The sequence below is a fragment of the Rhipicephalus sanguineus genome, chromosome 2 (genome assembly GCF_013339695.2).
Source record: "Rhipicephalus sanguineus isolate Rsan-2018 chromosome 2, BIME_Rsan_1.4, whole genome shotgun sequence".
Lineage (NCBI taxonomy): Eukaryota > Metazoa > Arthropoda > Arachnida > Ixodida > Ixodidae > Rhipicephalus > Rhipicephalus sanguineus.
Genome location: NC_051177.1, coordinates 32,286,544 through 32,307,372, shown reverse-complemented (window position 1 = coordinate 32,307,372; position 20,829 = coordinate 32,286,544). Strand labels below are relative to the sequence as shown.

At 46.5% G+C, this 20,829-nt stretch overlaps 1 protein-coding gene across 1 annotated transcript in view; it reads left to right on the top strand.

Annotated features, from left to right (window-relative positions):
- The window catches only part of LOC119382668 (gastrin/cholecystokinin type B receptor), a gene marked incomplete in the record, with an annotated part of 173,591 nt that overhangs the window by 111,868 nt on the left and 40,894 nt on the right, over window positions 1-20,829 (top strand). The window contains 1 exon segment of the mRNA XM_037650467.2: window positions 12,275-12,473. Within this exon segment, the coding sequence (XP_037506395.1) occupies window positions 12,419-12,473 (55 nt within the window).

Below are 20,829 nucleotides of genomic sequence, written 5' to 3'. Positions count from 1 at the left end.
GCAAGTCTTAAACTGAGCCAAAAGTGCCACTACGTTTCGATTCCCTTGGATCGATATTCCGAGAAGCTGAAATCGTAACGGTTCAGAGAGCGGTTCGGACCGACAGCGACATTATTTAATCTCAATAAACACTTAATGCGCACGCATATACGTCACTGAGGTTATTTATATTCATCCGCGGCTCCCTTCGGGCGCGTAAAATGCCAGCGAAGCGAAACTGCCACCGGAGTTGAAAGATCGCGTTGAACCGCGCTGTGTAGCACCCAGCGTGGATTTAAAGAAAGAAGAAATAGCAGAGGGGCGGGGGGTGGCATTGAAAACGCTGAGAGGAAAGCGCCTGCTATGCAATATTTTAACCAACGACCTCGGTGTTGCTACCTCAACGTTCTTTAACCTCAGAAAGGACGACGTACGGGGTCGCACGATCGTTCATACTTGAGCTTTGACAAGTACCTTTTACATTACAGAAGGGGCACAGTATAGTGCCAAGTGGCGCCTAGAGCTGTAGGTAGTAAACGCAAACACGAAGTGACGCCGACAAGTATTTTTATCTTTCCTTCGCTGTTTTGTTAAATTCTTTTTTTTCTGTGAAAGGGCACGAATAGCCCATTGCCGACAACGTCGAGTAGGGCGCGCTTCTAGCTACTATTCTTTAAAGCCCCATCTTTCACCCGCTCGCAACGCTGTAGTTCGGGCTGATATTTAGGTATACGACGGCCCTGCTTTCAATTTAAGTACCAACACCTCTGCTTTCAGTTGCTCAGTCTCTTTTTCCCTTTCTCTCTTTGTCTCTCTCTCTCTCGCTCTATATATCTCTTCATTGATTTTTGAGGCTTTTGCAAATACGAAGGCTATAAAAATGAAGAACGCATAACAGAAAGAAAGAAACAATAATGGAATTGTTTAAATAGTTATTCATCACTCACTCACTCACTCACTCACTCACTCACTCACTCACTCACTCACTCACTCACTCACTCACTCACTCACTCACTCACTCACTCACTCACTCACTCACTCACTCACTCACTCACTCACTCACTCAATGAATGAATGAATGAATGAATGAATGAATGAATGAATGATGAATGAATGAATGAATGAATGAATGAATGAATGAAATAATCTTTCAATCAACAACCTGAAAGAGAAGTTACGAGACTAAAATTCTGCACTCAGCATCTTATTAGGCCTTACTGAGGGTACCAGTCGGCTAAAGAGCAGGAAATTCGAGGTCTTTTGTGACGGGTCGTGATTGGGGAATCAGGTAGTCGGCTGGGTTCTCCTGTGAAAGGAACCCATTAAAGGTACGAATCTGGAGCGCAAATCGAAAAGCGCGTGATTTCCTTGTACGCGTAGTACAAACACGCCTGGCAATCCAGGCGAGCAATTTAGGAAGTGAACGCCGAATCGACCAGCCAAGCAAAGGAGATGGTGGATAGAAACCGAAATCGTTGCTGCTATTTCTGAAGCCCAGCGTGACGAATAAGGAGTCCCCGAACTGCTATTTATATTAGGGAGTGTAAATTGCTGCAGGAGGTAAGAGCCAATTTGTGCTGCTAGATGTGCCTTAGGACCAGCCTTCTAAAGGCGCTTGACGCCGTGCGCGAGCTCTTATAGTGTCTTTACTAAAGCGTACATCGTTAACATTTTCGTTAAATCATGTACAAAAACCGGTGGCTCATTTAGATTCGAGGCCGCGACCGCGAGGCTCTTTAACTGTGCTGAAGACTGCAAAAAGATTGCTGATCTGCAGGATCGTAGACACGACGAGGTGGAAAGAAATGTTTCGTGTTTTCTGTGCTGATCTGTTTTACTCCTAACCGGCTCGCTGTGGAGAGGTTGAAATTTATATCACATCGGCTAATCCATGTCTATAAGTCCTGCGGCGCCAGAAAAAAAGAAGTTACCCCCCCCCCCAAAAAAAAAGTAAGGAAAACACACGTAGCAAACTGAAGCAAATAAAGCAAATAAAATGGCTATGTTCAAGGTTTTATCAGGGGACGATACCACCGAGATCGCATAGCCGACGGAGAGTATGTAAGGTACGTTGCAAATGCTCAGACAGTCTCTTTGAAAAAGAAAATCTCATGACAGTTATGTGACTCACTCATGTCGACAAACCGGAATAATAAGATGAACTCTTTGTCTTCGATGTCGAATGTACTTTTTTTGTTTCGAATTGCGGTCGAACGCTACTGGATATGGTGAAACATGTTGACACCGAGAACAGCTGCTATGAAGCATACTCTGTGCAGACTTTCGTTGCACACCGACTGCGCCCAATCTCTACCATGCGCCGTCGCCGCGGTCGCGTTGGTCGCAATTCGATGGAGGTCAAATGCTAGAGGCCCGTGTGCTGTGGGATTATATAGTGCACATTGAAAAAAAAAAACCTTGTGTAGTCGAAATTAATGGGAACATTCCGCTACGTCGTCTCACACGGCCTAATTCGCTTCCGGACGTTAAACCCCATAAAAATAACCGATTGCTAAACAGAAATTTCTTACTTGCGAAAAAAGATAAGCTAAGCACAATAAAAAAGAATTCTCACAGATTCAGTATGACTAAACTGCCGCCCACATTGCCTTTTCCAACTGTCTGGAAAAAGTACACTTTAAAAACCCGTAAGTGTTGAACTGAAGCTACTGTTTGTTTTTCCCCCTTTCTGTCACCTCTGCTTTGTAACGCAACATGTGTGCGCGTATCTGGGTCAAGGTACACACCTCTGCGAGCCACGTCCTATCTCAAGCGACCTATTATTAATGCGTAACAAGGTTGCGCAAAAATAAAGTAAAATAAAAAGAAAAAGAAAACTGTGCTGATCTGAGACGAGCTCCGGGGCTTTCGGTATACGACACGCTAAGCACGACTTAAGGAATTCGCGTTGCATTTGCAGAGACACATCTGCCAATTTTTCTTTTGCTTCTTTTCTTCCCTATTTTTCAACGTCGACACTATTTCCTCGTCCGACAGCGTTCCTACATGTTTTCGTATTTGTCAAGGAACTTCAGCAAGATTTCTTCGTTGGGTCTGGAGCAATCGAGAGTTTACAAAAAAGGAAGACATGGTATACATTCGCCAATTTTCTTCATGCAGTAGTAGCAAGAAATCGAATCGCTCGAGAATACAGCGTGTTGTACTTAAGCAATCGTAAAACAGAAAGAAGAAAAATATTTTCCAGTAAGAAGGTGAGCAAGTTCTCTTTCTTTCTTTCTTTCTTTCTTTCTTTCTTTCTTTCTTTCTTTCTTTCTTTCTTTCTTTCTTTCTTTCTTTCTTTCTTTCTTTCTTTCTTTCTTTCTTTCTTTCTTTCTTTCTTTCTTTCTTTCTTTCTTTCTTTCTTTCTTTCTTTCTTTCTTGTCATGGCGAATTGGACACCCAGGTAGTTTCCTGCGTTACCAGGAGTGAGAAACTGGCGTTCCTTCTATACGCACATTCCATTCGAACACGTGAGCATGAAACAAGATAACACCTGCAGTCGACATGAAAAAAAAAAATACCGACTGTGGCATGTGACCAACACTTCAAACTTACGAGTAATTTGTGGCTGTATAACCAACATAAAGCTGTACCACGCTATACTGTATGTACACGCCAGTACAGGCGGAATATCCGAACACCAGGTTGCGGAGTCAAGCTACAAAAATTACCCGCATTATTCCGGGATTACGCGGGCGCTTAACCTTTCGACGTCAATTGCGTGCAGGACATGTAACTGAATAGCATGCGTTGTTGGGCTAGTCTATTTGCACGCACAGTTCAAGCCAACGAATCACGGAGGCGCTGTCCAAGCAAACCATAAGTCATTTCTACATAGCGGAAAAAAATGGGGGGGGGGGGGTTAGGAAGGGAAGAGAAAGAAAAGTAAAATATAGGGTGGTATTGGGGGGGGGGGGGGGGGAGCGCCCACTATGTGGCCATAGTTTATGTTTATGTTATCCTTGAACAGTATAACATGACACATCGAGCTACGCGCGTTTGCGTTCGACATACTACATCTTACGAAGAACACAAAACGGGACCGAGAAACCTCTTTCGCAAACATAGAATAGTCATAGTACCTGATCTTGCGCCAAAAAGGTACGCTCTTACGTCACGGCGCGATAGTGTGTGTGTGTGTGTGTGTGTGTGTGTGTGTGTGTGTGTGTGTGTGTGTGTGTGTGTGTGTGTGTGTGTGCGTGTGTGTGTGTGTGTGTGTGTGTGTGTGCGTGTGTTTGTGCGTGCGTGCGTGTGCGTTTGTGTGTGTGTGTGCGTGCGTGCGTGTGTGTGTGCGTGTGCGTGCGTGTGCGTTCGTGTGTGCGTTTGTGTGTGCGTGCGTGCGTGTAGGCGTTTGTGTGTGCGTGCGTGTGTGTGTGCGTGTGCCTGCGTGCGTGTCTGTGTGTGTGCGTGCGTGTGCGTGCGTGCGTGCGTGCGTGTGTGCGTGCGTGTGTGCGTGCGTGTGTGTGTGTGTGTGTGTGTGTGTGTGTGTGTGTGTGTGTGTGTGTGTGTGGTGTGTGTGTGTGTGTGTGGTTTCGAGCGACACCACGGTGATTCTGCCAAGGCACGCACACGAAGTGTGTCTACAAATCGTGCATTTTCATTAACAGCCAGAAAGGCCGGCGGCTTTCCTCGTGATAGTATAGTGGCGCCCGAGGCTACAAAGCAGCCGCGAGATCATTACCAGCGCCAGCAGCTCGTCCAAGGTCTGTAGCTATATAGGCTGCGTCTTCACGCACTGCCGGTGGCGGCGCTGTGGCGCTATCTCGTATAATCGGAATGTGCTATGCGCGCTGCCTGGTAACACGACTTCCGCGTTGTAAACTTATGTTGCGTGTCGCGCTTACGTACCTAAACCAAACTTCGAGTATGCGGCATTATGCCTCAGAAGTTTAGCGAGCCTTTCTTTCCTTCTCCTCCTTTCCGTATTTCCTAATAATAAATTTTTCGAGCTCACAAGTGTAAATATGAGCACGTGCTTGATAGTTTTCCAAACGACCCCCGCATTAATTGGTGCAGCCCAGCCATCGTCTGGTCTTTTGTTATGCTCACTTTACGAGGCAGCATGCAGGTGTGATCATAAATTATGCCTGCGCGGTTGCACCACGGAAGCAGTTTACCGCGCATTCTTCGATGCTTCCTTGCTTTTATTTTTCTCGTAAAAGAGATGGGGCTCACACTCAATATTAAGCAGCGTGAGTATAATCATTGGATTTTGATTACCGCGAAGTATCCTTGCGGTGCGAAGTATCCTTGCTCATATGGTTTCAAATGTGCTAGCAAACGCGCATTTTCCCGGGTGAATACGCCGTTGTTGTGGAGAAGTTTTAGCCACGTGTGTAACCGATCGAGCCTCGTCTTTCATTTTGCTGCTCTAGTTATTGTGTTGCATTTCTTTCTCCCTGGCTGGAATTTTAATCTTCTACCACGGTATGTTTGTGCCGCCCGCGATGTAGTTATGTGTTCCTCGTACTAATACTGCGGTGGGGAGCTTGCTCAAGGCGGTTGTCGTATCAGAAAAGAAGAGGTTTGGATTACGTTCGGCTTAACACTTTTTTATCATGAGAGCAGGGAGCCTGGCGAGTTGGTTAATGTTCACGAAGTCGCAGTGCGCACAAGAGACACAGACGCGGTCTTTGTTACCTTCGCTGCTTCTGTGTTCGCGCTGCTGTATCACCATGAATTGTTTAGCATAGTGCTTGAGGGTACACTTTACTAAAGGTTGGTAGGGTGTAGGAGTCATTAGGAGTCTAAGCTAGACTAGCTGGTTGCCGGTTATATGGAACGTGGTTTTATCGGAGCGTGTCAGGCCGGGCCACAGCAACAAGCACTGAGGACAAGAGAAAAGCAAAAAATAAGCGGTGCTATCTTCTGCAGCCCGTTAGGTAGCACGACTTAGTGGCATCAGGAAGTAACTACTAAAGGGGAAAAAAAAGAGAGCGGCTAAACAGCACGAAGCCAACTAACTCTCAAGTAGCGGGCTTCTCAGAACTCAGAAGCACCAGCTGCTACCTTCTTTAGATGTACCTTGTAATGCGCGTATAACTAGGAAGAACACATGAAAGATGACAGGCAGGTTAGCAACTGTTGGTGAATGCTTTTCTGCTAGTCGGGATCTTTCTTACGACCTTGAACCATCGAAGGGGCAGTTTCCACAGTGTTAATACAGATCTCACATGACCAAGTGCACAGTTATGCATCAGACGCATCGCTCATGTGTCTGTGCCGAAACCTGCGGAGGTAGCTTCAGTGATTCACTGTTCAATTACGTCATTCTTGAGTGATTCCCGGATGTCACTGTTCAGTGGTTTCCCATTTTCTTTTATTTGTATTATTTTGCTCGCTTGAAGCTCGAGAAAACTACAAACGGGTGTTGCGATGTCCAAATAATGGAAGTGGATCTATACCTCAATGTGCACTGAAGAAAAAAAAATTAAAGCTAGCCTGGTAATTTTTTTAGATGCGAAGCATCTCTTGCTCGGGGGTATGTCCCGCGGCCTGGTACTCCGCACTCACGCATGCGCAACTCTCCTCCTTCCCTCTCTCCAACAGCTGCGCGTTACTCTCTCCCCTTCTCTACCAGCACCTGCTTGCGGTCCTCCTGCGTTGTCGCTTCTGCTCTCGCGGCGCATACTCTACTCTCCTCCTCTAGTCTCCTCTCCTTCAAGTGGTAGAGCGCTGCGCGCGTTCAATCCGGCGCTTGCTTCGGTTGACTCCTCTGAAATGCGGGCTCGACATGCCGAAATTCTCTCCTGCGCAGCGCCGCGATGAGCGCCAGCGCATGCGCGTCCCCTCCCCCTTCTCTCTCCTCTCCTTCGCTGCCTCCCCCTCGCGCGCCTGTCTTTTATCCAGAAGGCGGCATTAATAGGTATTAATCCGGCTCGTCTATATTTGTTAAGCAGTTTAGTTATATTGGGGGTCATAAGGTAAGACATCGCGCAAGAAAAGTTTGCGAGACGCGCTTTTTACGAAATAGATCAGTTTCCGTTTAATCTGGGAACATAGCGTCTAATTGAATTTTGCAACCCCACAGTAGGTTATGCGACCCACACAATAATCCATTAAGCTGGAAGCGTCATGCATTAGCACAGCAGAAATATTCCCATTTGCCTTGAAAAGCGTGTTCTGTATAAACATTGGTCATCAGGTGTACGTTTAAGACCGCGCCAAAAGTACTAAACCCTCCGTTGAACCTGAGCAGCTAAAGCGCCGCGCTACAAACTCGAGGAGTCGGCTTCGCTTGCCGGCCGCGCAATTCTATGCGGGCGAAGTGCAGCCGCGCCCGCGTGCTTAAATATTGGTGCACGTCAAGGAACAGCAAGCGGTAGAAATGGTAAGTCCGCGTCTTTCCTCGTGGTCACAGCGTCATTCTGACACGCGAAATCCCAGAATATAATGTACGTATATATTTTTAAATAGTGCTTATCGGTTCGAAAACTGACCTGAGTGCTTTCTCCAGGATCAGCATTTCTTTTTTTTTCTTTTTTTGTGTGTGTTTTTACCTATTTTTGTCCAAGTCTTCGTCACTTTATTCTTTACTTCCCTGTAGCTTCTTTCCTCTTTCCCTCCTCCTATCTTCCTTTCCCTCCTCCCGAAAGAGTAGGCAGGCGTTGTGCCCCTCTTATAGGTGGCAGTTGCCAGCTTGCTCTCTCCCTCTTTTCTCTCTGTTCTTGTGTGTGTGTGTATACAAATAAAATAAATAAATAAATACCGAAACTTTTAAGTTTCATATAGTTTCATTCAGGCATTTCACAATGACCACGGAAGGGGTTAAAATGAAAAAAAATGAAAATAAAAAAAAAAAATGAAGGGTGGTCTGACCACGCTTCGTGCGGCTTCAGGCAGGCACACCGAAAAAGAACATGAAAGATGGCTGTCCCACCGCTGCAGGCTGTGACACAACGTATACAGCCTACAAGAATCGCCGCCGTTGCACCGCCTCCGAGGGAGCGAAGCAGTCAGTGTCTGCTCCAGGCAGGCACGCAGCGCCTTTCGCCAGATATCTCGTTATCAGCGCGCGCTTTCACCTCTTTTTCTTCCTTTTTCTTTGGACTCGTCGCGTAACGTCTCAGTCGGGGAATTACAAAAGCCACACGCCGCTGGCCAACGCCGCGCGCGTGCGTTCCGCGCGACAAGAGCTGAGTATAGAGGCGCAGCTGAGAGGAAAAAAAAGTACGAGTTTGAGGAGAGAAGAGGGAGGAGGGCACAGTATATATCATGGTGCATCCCGATGCGTCCTTGGAGTAGTCGGTTATTAATGGCCCGACGATAGGCGTCGAAGTGTGCCCTTGCCACCGAAGCAGGAAGTAGATTGTGCTGCCGAGGAAGCAAGAAAAAAGTACAGGTGAGGAACGAGAAAGGGAAACAGGCGAGAGAAAGAAGTTAAAGGGAAGTAACCGGCTCTATGACACAGCTTTACGCCTTAATGACTTTAGAGACGCTTGCACCCTGGAGCTAAAACTCTTCGCGAAGCGAATATCAAGCTGCATAGCACCTACGTGTGTTTATTTCTTTGTTTCTAAGCCGCGGCTTCGATCGGCTTTCACGTCGTCTTCGCTTGTAGGGTTCTTGTCAAAATGAATTTCTCCTTCGTTTTATCCGCGTCTCAACTTATCGTTTGCGTCGGCAGCGGGGTTGTTATTCGAATGCTTGATATTGGTGATACCCATGATGATACTCATACTCGTGACGATACCCATCTCTGTCGTGAGGACATGGTCTTAGGTGCTCGCTGATTGACTTCATGGTTACGTGCTTGTAACTGTTAATTTTCTAACTTAAACGAACATAATGAATCAGTAAAAAACTCACAGGGTCCCTTATGCATTCACCTAAGACGACTCGAAGGCAAAAGCCATCTTCTTATTTGATGTACTAATGCCCCCCCCCCCCCCCCCGAATGCTTTGTGCACCTAGTGTGGTATGGCACTGCCTCCGTGATCGGTACACATTTGTCGAAGCTACGAATTTGTGACGTCATGATGATTTCACAAATTTTAGCCATCAGTGGCGTCATGATGACGTCATCACGTGATGATGATTTTTTTACATCACTCGTGCTGTGCCTGACATCGACGGTAAATGTGCGCGTTTGATGAGGCATCTAACGCTTTCGCCTTAATAAAAGCTAGGATCGAACCACGGATATCATTGCCCACATACATTAACCACAGTATGTATGAAAATAAGGGGCGTGATTACTGTTCAGTTCTGCTTCGAAACTAGAATACAAATAGGACTGTCGAAGACGAAATAGCATAAGTCTGGGCGTGTTGGTATTCCATCTCACCATCTAGCGCGCGACACAAGACAAGTACCGGGTGACTTTTCCGGTTTCACCCACTCTTTGTCATGTGTTGTGCTCTAGAGTCTGCAACGAAAATGAAAGCTGTGCAAGAATATTAGGACTATATTTCACGACATTCAGTTTAGCACATGTTCCAAGTGTAACTGAAAGCGTCATATTTTTTCTCCTACAAGACCGTTGGCGTCAGCGTCGCTGGTGGACGTTTCACGGAATTAATTTCCATAGGCGCGTTTCAGCAACCTGCTTACCAAGGAGAACCACATGTAACTATGCTCAAAGAAACGATCATGTTACGTGTTGCGTCACGGTACTGCACGCTAGAGTCACATTGCAAACGATGACCGATGAGCTCCATGAAGTTTTGCGTCAATAAATACCACACCTTTTCTGCATATATATATATATATATATATATATATATATATATATATATATATATATATATATATATATATATATATATATATATATATGCTCGCATGCGGCAACCTCCACTACTTTCCCTCGTAACCCCTTTGTTCGCACGCTTCGCGAAGTTAACATTCTCGGGTGGTTATGCTTGAATCATTTATTTGACGGTGACAACGCATAAATTAAGGCGCGCCCCAGTGGATCCGTCGTCTGCGGTTTGCCGCAACACTTCGCCTAGACGTATCGCTAGCGTTCTCGCCGCAAGCGGAGAGGCCACCGTTTTCGTTCTCTTTCAATAATTTCACCTCTGTCGCCTTCAAAGAAATGAGGAGAAAGAAGGCTTGGGAGAGAAAAAGAAAGCAGTAGTGTCTTAGATCTTAGATTACGAAGACAGAGTTCTTTTGTTGTTGTTGTTTTCAGCCTGAATCGTGCGCAGGATGCCTGGCAACGACTTCTTCAGATGAGAGTCTGGTACGAACGCAATAGAGAAGCGGTTTCTTTGATTTCTCGCCGATCGAATAAGTGGTGACAGCAGATCATCGCAGCTCTGCGGCCTTCTGATAATATTCATGCAAGTTTCGCACTACTCCCGCAGAAGTTTCCATATACAAAAAAAAATATTGCACTCAATTGAGGTGGACGCTCATGGGTACGCTAATGGCATCCATCAAATATAGCCGGTAAATGTTCAGTAGACGCAGTACAACTGCTGTTACTCGTGAGTGCATGCAGAACGTGTTCTTTAGCCAGGACGTGCTCAACACCCGACGACGGTGACTTAGCCGCGCATCGTCAAAAGCTTTTTTTTTTTTTTTTTTCGGGCCGTTAAACGAGTGCCGAGGCTCGTCACTCGGCTCTATGCTAGGGCTCTTCTCGTTAACCTTTCCAGGGCGAGGACCACTTCTGGCATCAGACTGGCTTCACATCAGCGGTGGCTTCGAGTTGCATCCGCGGTGGTTTCGAGAAGGGAAAGCGTACAACGTATTGAAAAGTAGAAGGACTTTCTGGGCTGCACCTCGTCTTCCACAACCGGCGTAGAGCACACAGTGGAGAAAGCGAAAAAAAGAAGTTTGGCAACCTTTGCGTGCGGACAAGCGTCAACCTTCACGTTGCTTTCGAGGCGGCCGTGCGTACGCGCTGCGTCCTGTCTGCCGTCTTTTATCTCGTCTTTTGCGTGTTTTTCGCGCTAGTAGATATGTCCGCAGTTAATACGCACCAACTAGCCCAACTCGCTTCTCTAATACTTCTCTAACAAAACAGTGTGATGGGGCTTAGCGCATCTTTGGCGTATGTGAACGATAGAAATCAGTGTTTTTTCTCTGCGAGCGCTCGCTCGTCAAGTCGGCTGATAGAAGCACGCAAAGCATGCGTTTCATCATCAACGAGAAAAGGGTAGTAGGAGAGAGAGTGTTCTACGCCATATTAGGTATAGCTACGGCAAAAGTTGCACGACCCACTGCTCGTACTTGTAAGGTAGCGAGCCCCAGCCACAAGAGGCACGTTAAGGTTGTATCACACCGAGAGTGGCCTGGCGCGAATCAGCGTGGTCATGGCGGAATGGAGCGGTGCGGTACCGCTCATCCTTGCCGTTCATCCTTGCCGTTGCAGAGAGCCAGTGCAGTCACTCAGCATTCATTGAAATCTTTATAACGTAGACGTATAGTACGTCTTTCTGGCGGGGGGAACCACATAGGATTGGAACGATGCGGTTGCAACAAATATTCGCATCGTGAGACGAGCATCATTTACAATGGGTGAAGTGTCTAATGTGTCCGCACGATGAAGCGGAGAAAGCCTATGAGCAGCAAGTACAACGCGACGGGCGACCATCTGTCACGTCATGCGCAGTGACATTTGACCGATGTGTCCAGCATACTCGAACAGGAGATTAGCACTCCGCGTGTTTATGTTATTGTGGCAGTGTAGGTTGTTCTTCGTGTGTGTAGCTTTTGACATAGCCTGCCCTAGCTGTGGTCGAACTGCCCAATGCTTTCTCACACCATAAATAAAAGAGGAAAAGAAGTCTAGTGACGGCGAAAATTTGTCGTGACGTCGAACGTACACTCAGCGAGACGAAGTGCACAAATCGACTTTCTGGAAGATACAACCAAACGAGCCCAAGAGACGATTAGGCAAAGGAAAGCATGGGGGACAATAATTGTTGTCTTTAACTGTGGTGTAGTAATTATGACGTAAATTGAAATGAATTAGAGTTGTCGAAATATCACTCTATGCGTTGGTGGGATTCGAACCCACAACCTTCCAGTTACGCGTCCAATGCTGCACCAATCGGTTCGGGGGTTCGGATCCCCCGACAGAAAAGGTGATTTTTTGTCCACCTAAATTTATTTGAATTTACGTCATAATTACTACACTAAAGTTAAAGACAACAATTTATGTCCCTTGTGGTTTCCTTGGCCTGTATAATTGTCGGTTGGATTCAGTTGGTTGTGTCTAACAAAGAAACGAGTCCCTCAAAAAAAAAAAAAAGAAAGTCCACTTGTTTCGTTCTTTGTGAAGGATTCCACCGTGCAATGAACGACATAAACATGTCTCATTCTGTCTTTCTCTTTCTCGCAGCCGTGTCAGTGTCTGTGTCCGCTTGGACGCTGGTGTCCATCTCGCTCGAGAGGTTCTTCGCCATCGTTCGGCCCCTGGAGTCTCGCCGGTGGCAGACGCGGTCACACGCCTACAAAGGTCATTCTGCTGGTCTGGCTCTGTTCCATGGTCACCATGCTGCCCATCGCCGTCCTGTCGCAGTTGGTGCCCCTACGCGGAGGTCAGTGCTTTCACCAGTGTACTTCCTGCTCATATCTCTGGAAAAAGTAGGCAGGCGTTGTGCCCCTCTATGTGGCAGCCTGCGGTCTCCCTCTTTTCTCTGCGTCCTTGTGTACCTATGTATGCGAATAAAATAAAGTAAATAAATCTCGGGGCTCCTGCGTAGAACGAAGCCTCAAGAGCCTATACCAGATATTCGGCTTAAAGTGACACTAAAGGAAAATGCTCTAGAAAAAGAAGTACACTAACGACTTACATTTGTGACAGAAGGTGTTTCTTCGGACGTTTCGAAAACACGGTGTCTTCGCCACAGGGAAAAGGCGAAACGGATAAATAAGGAAAGAAAGCGTGCCGCTGTCTGTTATGTCAAAAGCTGTGACAGCTGCTTCTCGAATGAACGAGATTGCAGGATTAAAAAAGCGCACGCCGAAAATAAAATGACAGTTAATGCTTAAACATGGGGAGGGGGTGGAGGAAGGGGGTTGTCATTATCGATGTAAAAGTGGCCAATTTCATGAGAATACTTCTCCAATTTCACTCCGAGCACTTGTGCCTCATATTTGTTCTCCGTTGACGCAGCGCAGTTAGTCCGAGTATACTATTGCTGCCACTAGGCGTGGGTAACTCTGTTACGACGCGCGAATGCCTCGAAAAGTATTTTTTATTTGGTAGCACTAACGGCGACAAAAAGTGGTCATTTCTCGAAGACCACTCTGCGCGAAAGTACGCGTTACTTTCTTCACTCCTATAAGGGTCTGGAATGCCATTATTTTTTTAGTGAGAAGTTTTGTTAGCATCATGTTATTTTGTACCGGCAGTTAAGTGCACTTGTTTCTCAGGCTTGTTTACATGGAGAACCCCCAACAGTATCGTTAACAGCAACCACTAACAACACTTCGGGTTGACTGGAGGGGCACATCACAGAAACCTAGGCGGTCAAATTTAATTCAGAGCTCGTCCTCTTCTCTCCCCCCCCCCTTCCCCTCTTTACGGTGTGCTTTAAAATATTTTGCAGTCTTTACTAGCTATATGAAAAGAATTTAATCGATCTTGCTCTCATAGCTCAGGACACCAGACCCAAATGCACCCGCACGTATAAAGGTACGTAACCTATCTGCCGCTCCCCAAAGGGAAATATACTAAGACGCGGACGCTGGCTCATTCTTATCAGATTAGCGAAGTCGATTTCCGCACAGCGCTAAGATGGAGTAGATTGTCCCGTGTCCCGGCGTTACCCAACATACGCGGAAGGGCAAGCCAAAGAGCTTATTACGAAACACTTATCGGCAGTACGATGTGTTCGCGAGGGGGCGGTGGCTTTGTTTGAGGTTCCTCTCACACGGCGCAGGGATTTCGCTTTACGAAACCACCCCGTTCATGGTGAAGACAACTTCAGTTGGCGTGTGGGTGCTTTCTTTGATGTTCGCGGTTTATTCGCCGGCGAATGATCGAACGGCCGCTTAAATGCAATCCAAGGTGACGTAACGCCGCGCGGTTGCACTGCCGCGATAATACAGTCGGAGTGTGCCGCAATGCCTCTGTTGCCGCGGCGTGTCTTGCAACGATCTTGATCACTGCGAGCTGAATTACCTCGAAGGCGACCCGCTTCCCGGAAGGCTCCTTCGTTGAAACAAGAAATAATAGCATAGCCGAATCATTGTCAACGAAGCCTTTGATAGTCGCCAGCCACTGGCACTGTTTCCGGTTGCGTGTACAGCATGTCAAGGTGATTTCTGGGTTAAGCTCAACAGACAAGTGGAAAAGAAGATGCCACGCGTGAGCTTTATTAATGCAGAAGAGTAAAGAAAAATATCACGGGCATGCACGCGGGGATTTCCCGAAACTGCCAAGCTTTGGCAGATCTATCATTTATATGGGGGTGGGGACACCGGGATATTATCGAACCTACATATCGATCATGCACAAGAAGTGTGTCGTGGTAATGTTGTGAGGTAAGAACACAGCATTTACAGGAGAGAGAAACACAAGGTTCAAGTGTTCACCGAGTGTCGGAATAAGGCTCTAAATGATACAGGAAAAACGAAGTACTGGGTATTTATGTGTGCGCGCGCTGGTATGGTGCGAAGAAGGACGTAAGGGGGGGGGGGGAGAGGAGGAGTAGAGGGTTGTTGAGAGTGGCAGTGAAATGATGCTCGTGTTAAAATAGCTCACTATCCGCCGCCGGCTACTGAAATGTCGTGACATAGCCACCCTCCAGTAAGGATTGCATGCATTGATGGTGGAATGAAGATGAAGTGCGCCGATTGATGGCCTCGTACCTCTTTCTTGGCTTTATGTTGCCAACACCCTCAAGTTTACCCAGGAAGTGAGCGTAGGTAACGTAGACTTTCGTGATATGACGTCATATTCATGCGGAACTATGCTAAAGTGGTTTTACTTCTGTTCTTGCCGCGAGATAATTAACACCGATTTGACACGTATGCCGTTGTGCAGGTTGCAGACGACGTTAAGCAACCGCGAAATGCGGTCCGATTGCCTTTAAATGAATCGATTACTTGGAAAGCAGTCTTCCTCATGGTAACCCAACACCTGACGTTGCATGTTTAATTCTGCCTCTGTACAAAGAGAAGCAGTTTTTACCATATGAAAGATGAGGAGATGGTTACTCTATTCCCTAAAGTAGAGCTGTTGATTGTGTCATTTACCAGGGGCCACTAAATATTTTTTTTCACTTCGTAACATACAAGTCACTGCTAAGAACTGCACAACAGATGATTATGCCTGTAAATGTGGCGCGGTGTGGGTTTGTTATATCTCATCTCGAAGAATTTGGTCGTAGCGAGAGCAAGGCACACGGACAAAATAAGGCAGAAAATGCGCACACAGACTCTCTCGCTCTCTCTTTATCGCGCGCGCACGCACTCACAAACGCCCCCACATGCACACACGCGTACCCACTCACTCACCCACCCATTGACCCACTCACTCAATCACCCACCCACCCACCCACCCACTCACTCACTCACTCACTCACTCACTCACTCACTCACTCATCACTCACTCACTCATTCACTCAACCCACCCACCCCCCACGCCACTCACATCACTCACTCACCATCACTCACTCACTCACATCACGCACTTCACATCACTCACTCATCACTCACTCACTACAACTCACCCACCCACTCACTCACTCACTCACTCACTTCCACTCACTCACCTCACTCCAGCTCACGTCTTCACGATCAGCATCTCACTGACTCACTTCACATTGCACTCACTTACTCACGCCTTCACTCACTTCACTCACGCGCGCGCGCACACACGCATTGTCTTTGAGATGTCATCGGTTCTCATGATAGTGAGTGAGAGGAGGAAACCGGAAGAACGAAGGAAGCGTGTTGCAAGTGCCACATTACCGCACTTTACCGCGTTCTGACATAGAATCCCTACTGTTTTTTTTATGCCCTCGGCATTTATAGGAAGGGGGGCATGCTGTGAAACTGACGCCAGTGAAGCCAGATAAAGCGTATGGTAAATGAAGCCACAAAAAAAGTTCTAGGTCATTCGGAGACGAATAGCAGACAAATGCATATATTCACCACCATTTCCGTGGTATCTCAACGATTGCAGCGCCACAGCCTTCTCTTTCTGGTAATTCTGGTGGGAAACTTCATATACTCCGACTGCTCTCTCTGCAATTTACGCAGCGCCAGCGACAGAAACTCCGCCGCCAGCCTTCAAATTGCCGGGACTCTGTCGGCTCACTCGTGCATACCAATATATTAAAATTTGGAATGACCGTCTCGTCAAAATTAATTCTTGGAAGACAAAGGCATCCTGGAAGTAAGAGGTGAAAATATGAAACCTAAAAACCTTCCATGTTCCAAACGTTCCTTTTCAGCTGGTTTAAAATTCACTCGCATTGTCTTCGCGTTCTTAGAACATATATGACCCTTTCGCAAAGGACATCGAGATATGATTATCACCGTCGTAATCAAAATGCTCAACTTCTTTCATTTTGTGTGTGTTATTCAATGTTATTTCGCTCCGACAAAGTCATTTCACAGTTTGGCGGGTTCAGTACCGCATACCTTCGCACAAATACACAGCTTCACAAATTCGAATGAATGAATGAATGAATGAATTAATGAATGCCAGTCCGGCAGTTTCTTCCGAGGGGGGTGGGGAGAGAGGGGATTAACCCCTGTCCCATCCCACTCTCCGTCGATGATGAATGAGAATTTTCTTTTTTTGAGGGTATGATCAAGATAGAGCACTGCACATGTCCCTCCCTCTATTTCTCTCTCTCTCTCTCTCTAAAATTATTTCTGCAGGCTGCGTTCTTGCTAGAGAAGGAAAAACAAAGAGAAACTCGAACAATAAACCCTGTCTTAAGGTAATAAAAAAATTGGACGAGCAAAGAGTTGTTGCAGTCATTACCTTGCTGATAGTAGTATTTTACTTACGTGCAGCGGCCAAATATTCATCATAAACAGCTTTATAAGCGAAGAAAAATCCACTTCGCCTGTTTTCTTTCCACAAAAGCGCGTTTGTTGCGTGCAGTTGCTAGGTTTGCATAGGCACGCTCTCGAGCTGTACCTCGGTAATTCCGTGCAGCGAGGCGGACTCCTCAATTGCGTGAAGTCATGCGCGCCGTGTTTCCTTGCTGTGACACCGGGAACAAACCTGCAATGTGTAGGTAGAACTTAACTGCGTACCATTTTTTTGGTCTCGTAGAGAGAGAGAGAGAGAGAGAGAGAGAGAAGGAATCTTGGGAAGGTAGGGAGGTTAACTAGACTATGCGTCCAGTTTGCTACCCTACACATGGGGAGGGGGAATAAGGGAGTAAAAGAGAGAGAGCGAAGGATAGACATATTGCACATCACATACATAGTGCCGAGTTTCACAGGCGGTCGTTCAATGAAGTTGCTTTCAAGTACCGTAGGAGAGCTCGTGTGGCTTTCTGGGCTGATTTGCTGCGCGACCAGGTTCCTAGCACCTTTCCTTCATTAAAGGGCCGATCATCGATCGCCGGCCTCTCCAGGGTCTAGTAAAGAAATGATCAAGGCGGAAGCCTTAGATGCCTTATCAAACGCGAAAGTTGATCGTCGGCGTCGTCGGCGTCAACGCGAGTGATGCAAAAAAGCGTCATCATGTGATGACGTCACCATATGACGTGATTATGACGTCAAAGCTAACCAAAATCTGTGACGTCATCACGACGTCACCACATGACGTCGTAGCTTGGTCAAACGCGGGCTGGTCACGGAGGCAGTGCAAAACCAGGTGAGGTCCAGGAAGCTTTCGAAGGCGGGCAGGGGAGGATCATTACATCGACTGAGAACAAAAAAAAGATGGCTTTCGCCTTCAAGCCGTCTTAAGCGAATGCCTAAGTGATCCACGAAATAGAGGAGGAATTACCGCAGATAAATCAAAAGAATTCGTTTTCGCCTGTAGCTTATTCGTTAACGCCTTTATGCATTCGCCCAACATGCAGTGTGGTCCAATATTAATCGACACTCTTGGTTTTAGTTCGAAACTGTTAAGTGTCGTTTTTCCTTGCAAAGAAGCTGCTTAACGAGAATTCCGCTGAGCGTCCAACTTACCCTCAAATGACGTGCTCTCAACAAGAATTAAGTTTACCTTTTGTACGACGCACGCACACTTATACGAAAAGTCATACTGTCTGTATGCGTGCGTAACGATATGTCCCAGTCTACACTCTTGATCAGGTCCCGGTCCCGCTTAAGGAAGGAAGGTAGGAAACAGAAAAGGAGAAGGCAGGTAGGCTAACCAGAAACACTTCCGGTTGGCTACCCTACACTGGGGGATCGGGGATGGGGTCCCGCTTAAAGTGCTAGATATAGTCAGCAAACCGAACATTTTTCGTCTGGTTTTCTGGTTATAGCCAGCATTTAAGCAGGACCTGATTAAGAGTGCAGTGTTCGTCTCTCGAGCTGCGATTGTGGGCGGTTTATCCTTTTGTTTATCCTACCGCTGCTGTCTGAAGGCATTACACGAAGAAAAAGTTTACGCCACTAAGTAACACGGACGGTGTGCTTTGACCACTGAACGGAGCCGTCGGTTCTTTGTATTCGATAAAAACCGTGCCAACGCGTTTCCAAGCACTGCTCGGAACTTTTAGATCTATTTTACATTCTTCGGTGCGAAAGCCCGGTACCCTATCACACGTTACCGTGTCGGCTGCTCCGAAACTCTCCCGTCGTCCAGGAAATGGTCTAACGCACTTTTGCGAAAGATGCGACGCCGCCGCTAACGCGTCGTCTGCGCCGACAGAGATTGCCCTTGGGTACGCGGCGCGGCATCTTATGACGCGGAAAGTTGGCAAATATTCTTTGCCGCGATCTATAGCGCAAACTGTACTTCGCACCGTGCCGTATTCGTTATCGCTCAGTGCAGGCTCGCCTCGAAAAGCGGTGTTTCCGTGAGATTTTCGCAGGGGTTTAGGGTTTCCGGGCGCCGCACGATGAGCTGAAAGCATCAGTCCCGGCCGATGGCTTCTTCATCTGTTGGTTCTGCTGAATAAACGCGCGAAAGATGATCGCTGTTTTCCTTTGTGTCGTCCCTAACGAGGATCCGATGTCAAGGTATCGTTCGTAATGAAATCGGTAGCCAACGTGGTTACGATAAACTAATATCGTGATAATGAGAAAATACCGAAACTCAGCCCGAATCATGGGGACAAGTGTGACGATGTAATGGCGTTGGCGTAAATAGGACAGCGGGTCGAATGTCTCGGTGTGTATAGACGATTTTACGTAAAGCATATTGGTGCCACCACCCTGGGCTGTTAAACGAACGCTTTTTTATTTTCTGTCTCGTGACGTGGATTGATGAGGTCAGGCAACCTCGAATGCACCAACCCAACTGTTTTCATGCATATGCTTCTACCGTAGTTCATTTAGTTGTTAAAAGCACAAAACGGCAATCTTAACTTCCCAGTATAGCGGCACTGAAACCCTCCTGTTAAATGGTCTATAGCACAGCGGGTGGCTTTTCGTAGTGTGATCGATAAATCCGTGCAGTTCCGCATCGCTTACCAAGCTTTCCCCATTACACTGTCTTTCGCATCGTTCCCATGTAACTAAATTATATTCTTTAACTGTTTTTATTACACCTTTGACCTTTCTAACATCCGCGTATTCTGCTTTAAAAAATGATGATAGTCTTGGAATTCGTTACCACTTTCATTGTGCTGCGGTGTTATTAACGCAGGCGTGTTAAGCATTGAACTCGGTTGCTGGGTGTGTCCAGATAAGATCGAACACGAGGTCCCGGTCACCATTCCCGATTGTGATGAAATTTACTGTAGGCCTAGGCATTACACCCAGAACAATGGTTTCGCAGTTAGTTTTGCAAAAAAAAATTATTGTTCGCCTGAAAAAAAATATACAAATTTCGGCCGCAAAAAACGCTTTTCCGCCAATTTTCGCAATTTCTGAATTTTGAGCGCACCTAGGGAAAAAACGGTGCACTCCTTCGTCACAATATTTATTCCCCTTAAAGAACAAGTGAAATACAATCTTATTAGTCTATTATTTCCCTTGCTTGTCGAAGCACTTTTGAAGAAAAAAAAATCGCAAACTTGGCAAGTCGCACAAAATACCTGTATTTCAGGAATTTATTGCTGCAAGCAAGTTAAAGTGAGGATAATAAAAATCGCTCCATAAATAACTTTGATACTTTCGCTCTCTTTTAAAATAATTTTCATGGTTTTATCGCGTTCTCTTTCACTCGATAAGTGGGCTGAAACGTAAGTGATTACCAAAAACGCCGAATTTTGAAAATGTTTTTCTCAAAAGGCCATTTTTTAATTTTTTTAAAAATCCCTCTGATTGAAGTCAAGGACGTCGTCTACCATTCTTCAGGAAAAAACGTTGCATTATTTTGGTTGCTAACAAGTTATAGTGCGTCAAATGTGACCATGCCAGCCTAGCGGCCACGTCGTTTCTTATGGGCTGAAACTCGGATATAAGTTGCTAAAAATACTTGTACGTGACATAATCACAAATCAGCAGCTCCACACCAACAAATGCGCAGTCCGGTGTCATGGTTCAGCAAGCTTTGTCTTGGGATCAGCCGCCTGACAAACCCGCCGCAGCAGCCGCTCGATGCTGCGGGCACTCACATTACATGAGTTCCCCTTCGACTGCGGATGAGCTCCGCTTGAGCGCCAAACTACGCTCAGAGGACAAACGAGAGAATGAATGCATCACTGTGAAAGTTAAAAGTCGTTAAGTGCTAACAAATGACATGCAACGAAAACTCTGCCGTCAATTTCCCAGTGAGCGCCTTCAATACAGCACGGATGTATTTTTTCCCCTGCTGTTATGCCCGAAGCCGCTTAATATCGTGAGAAAAGCTCGACT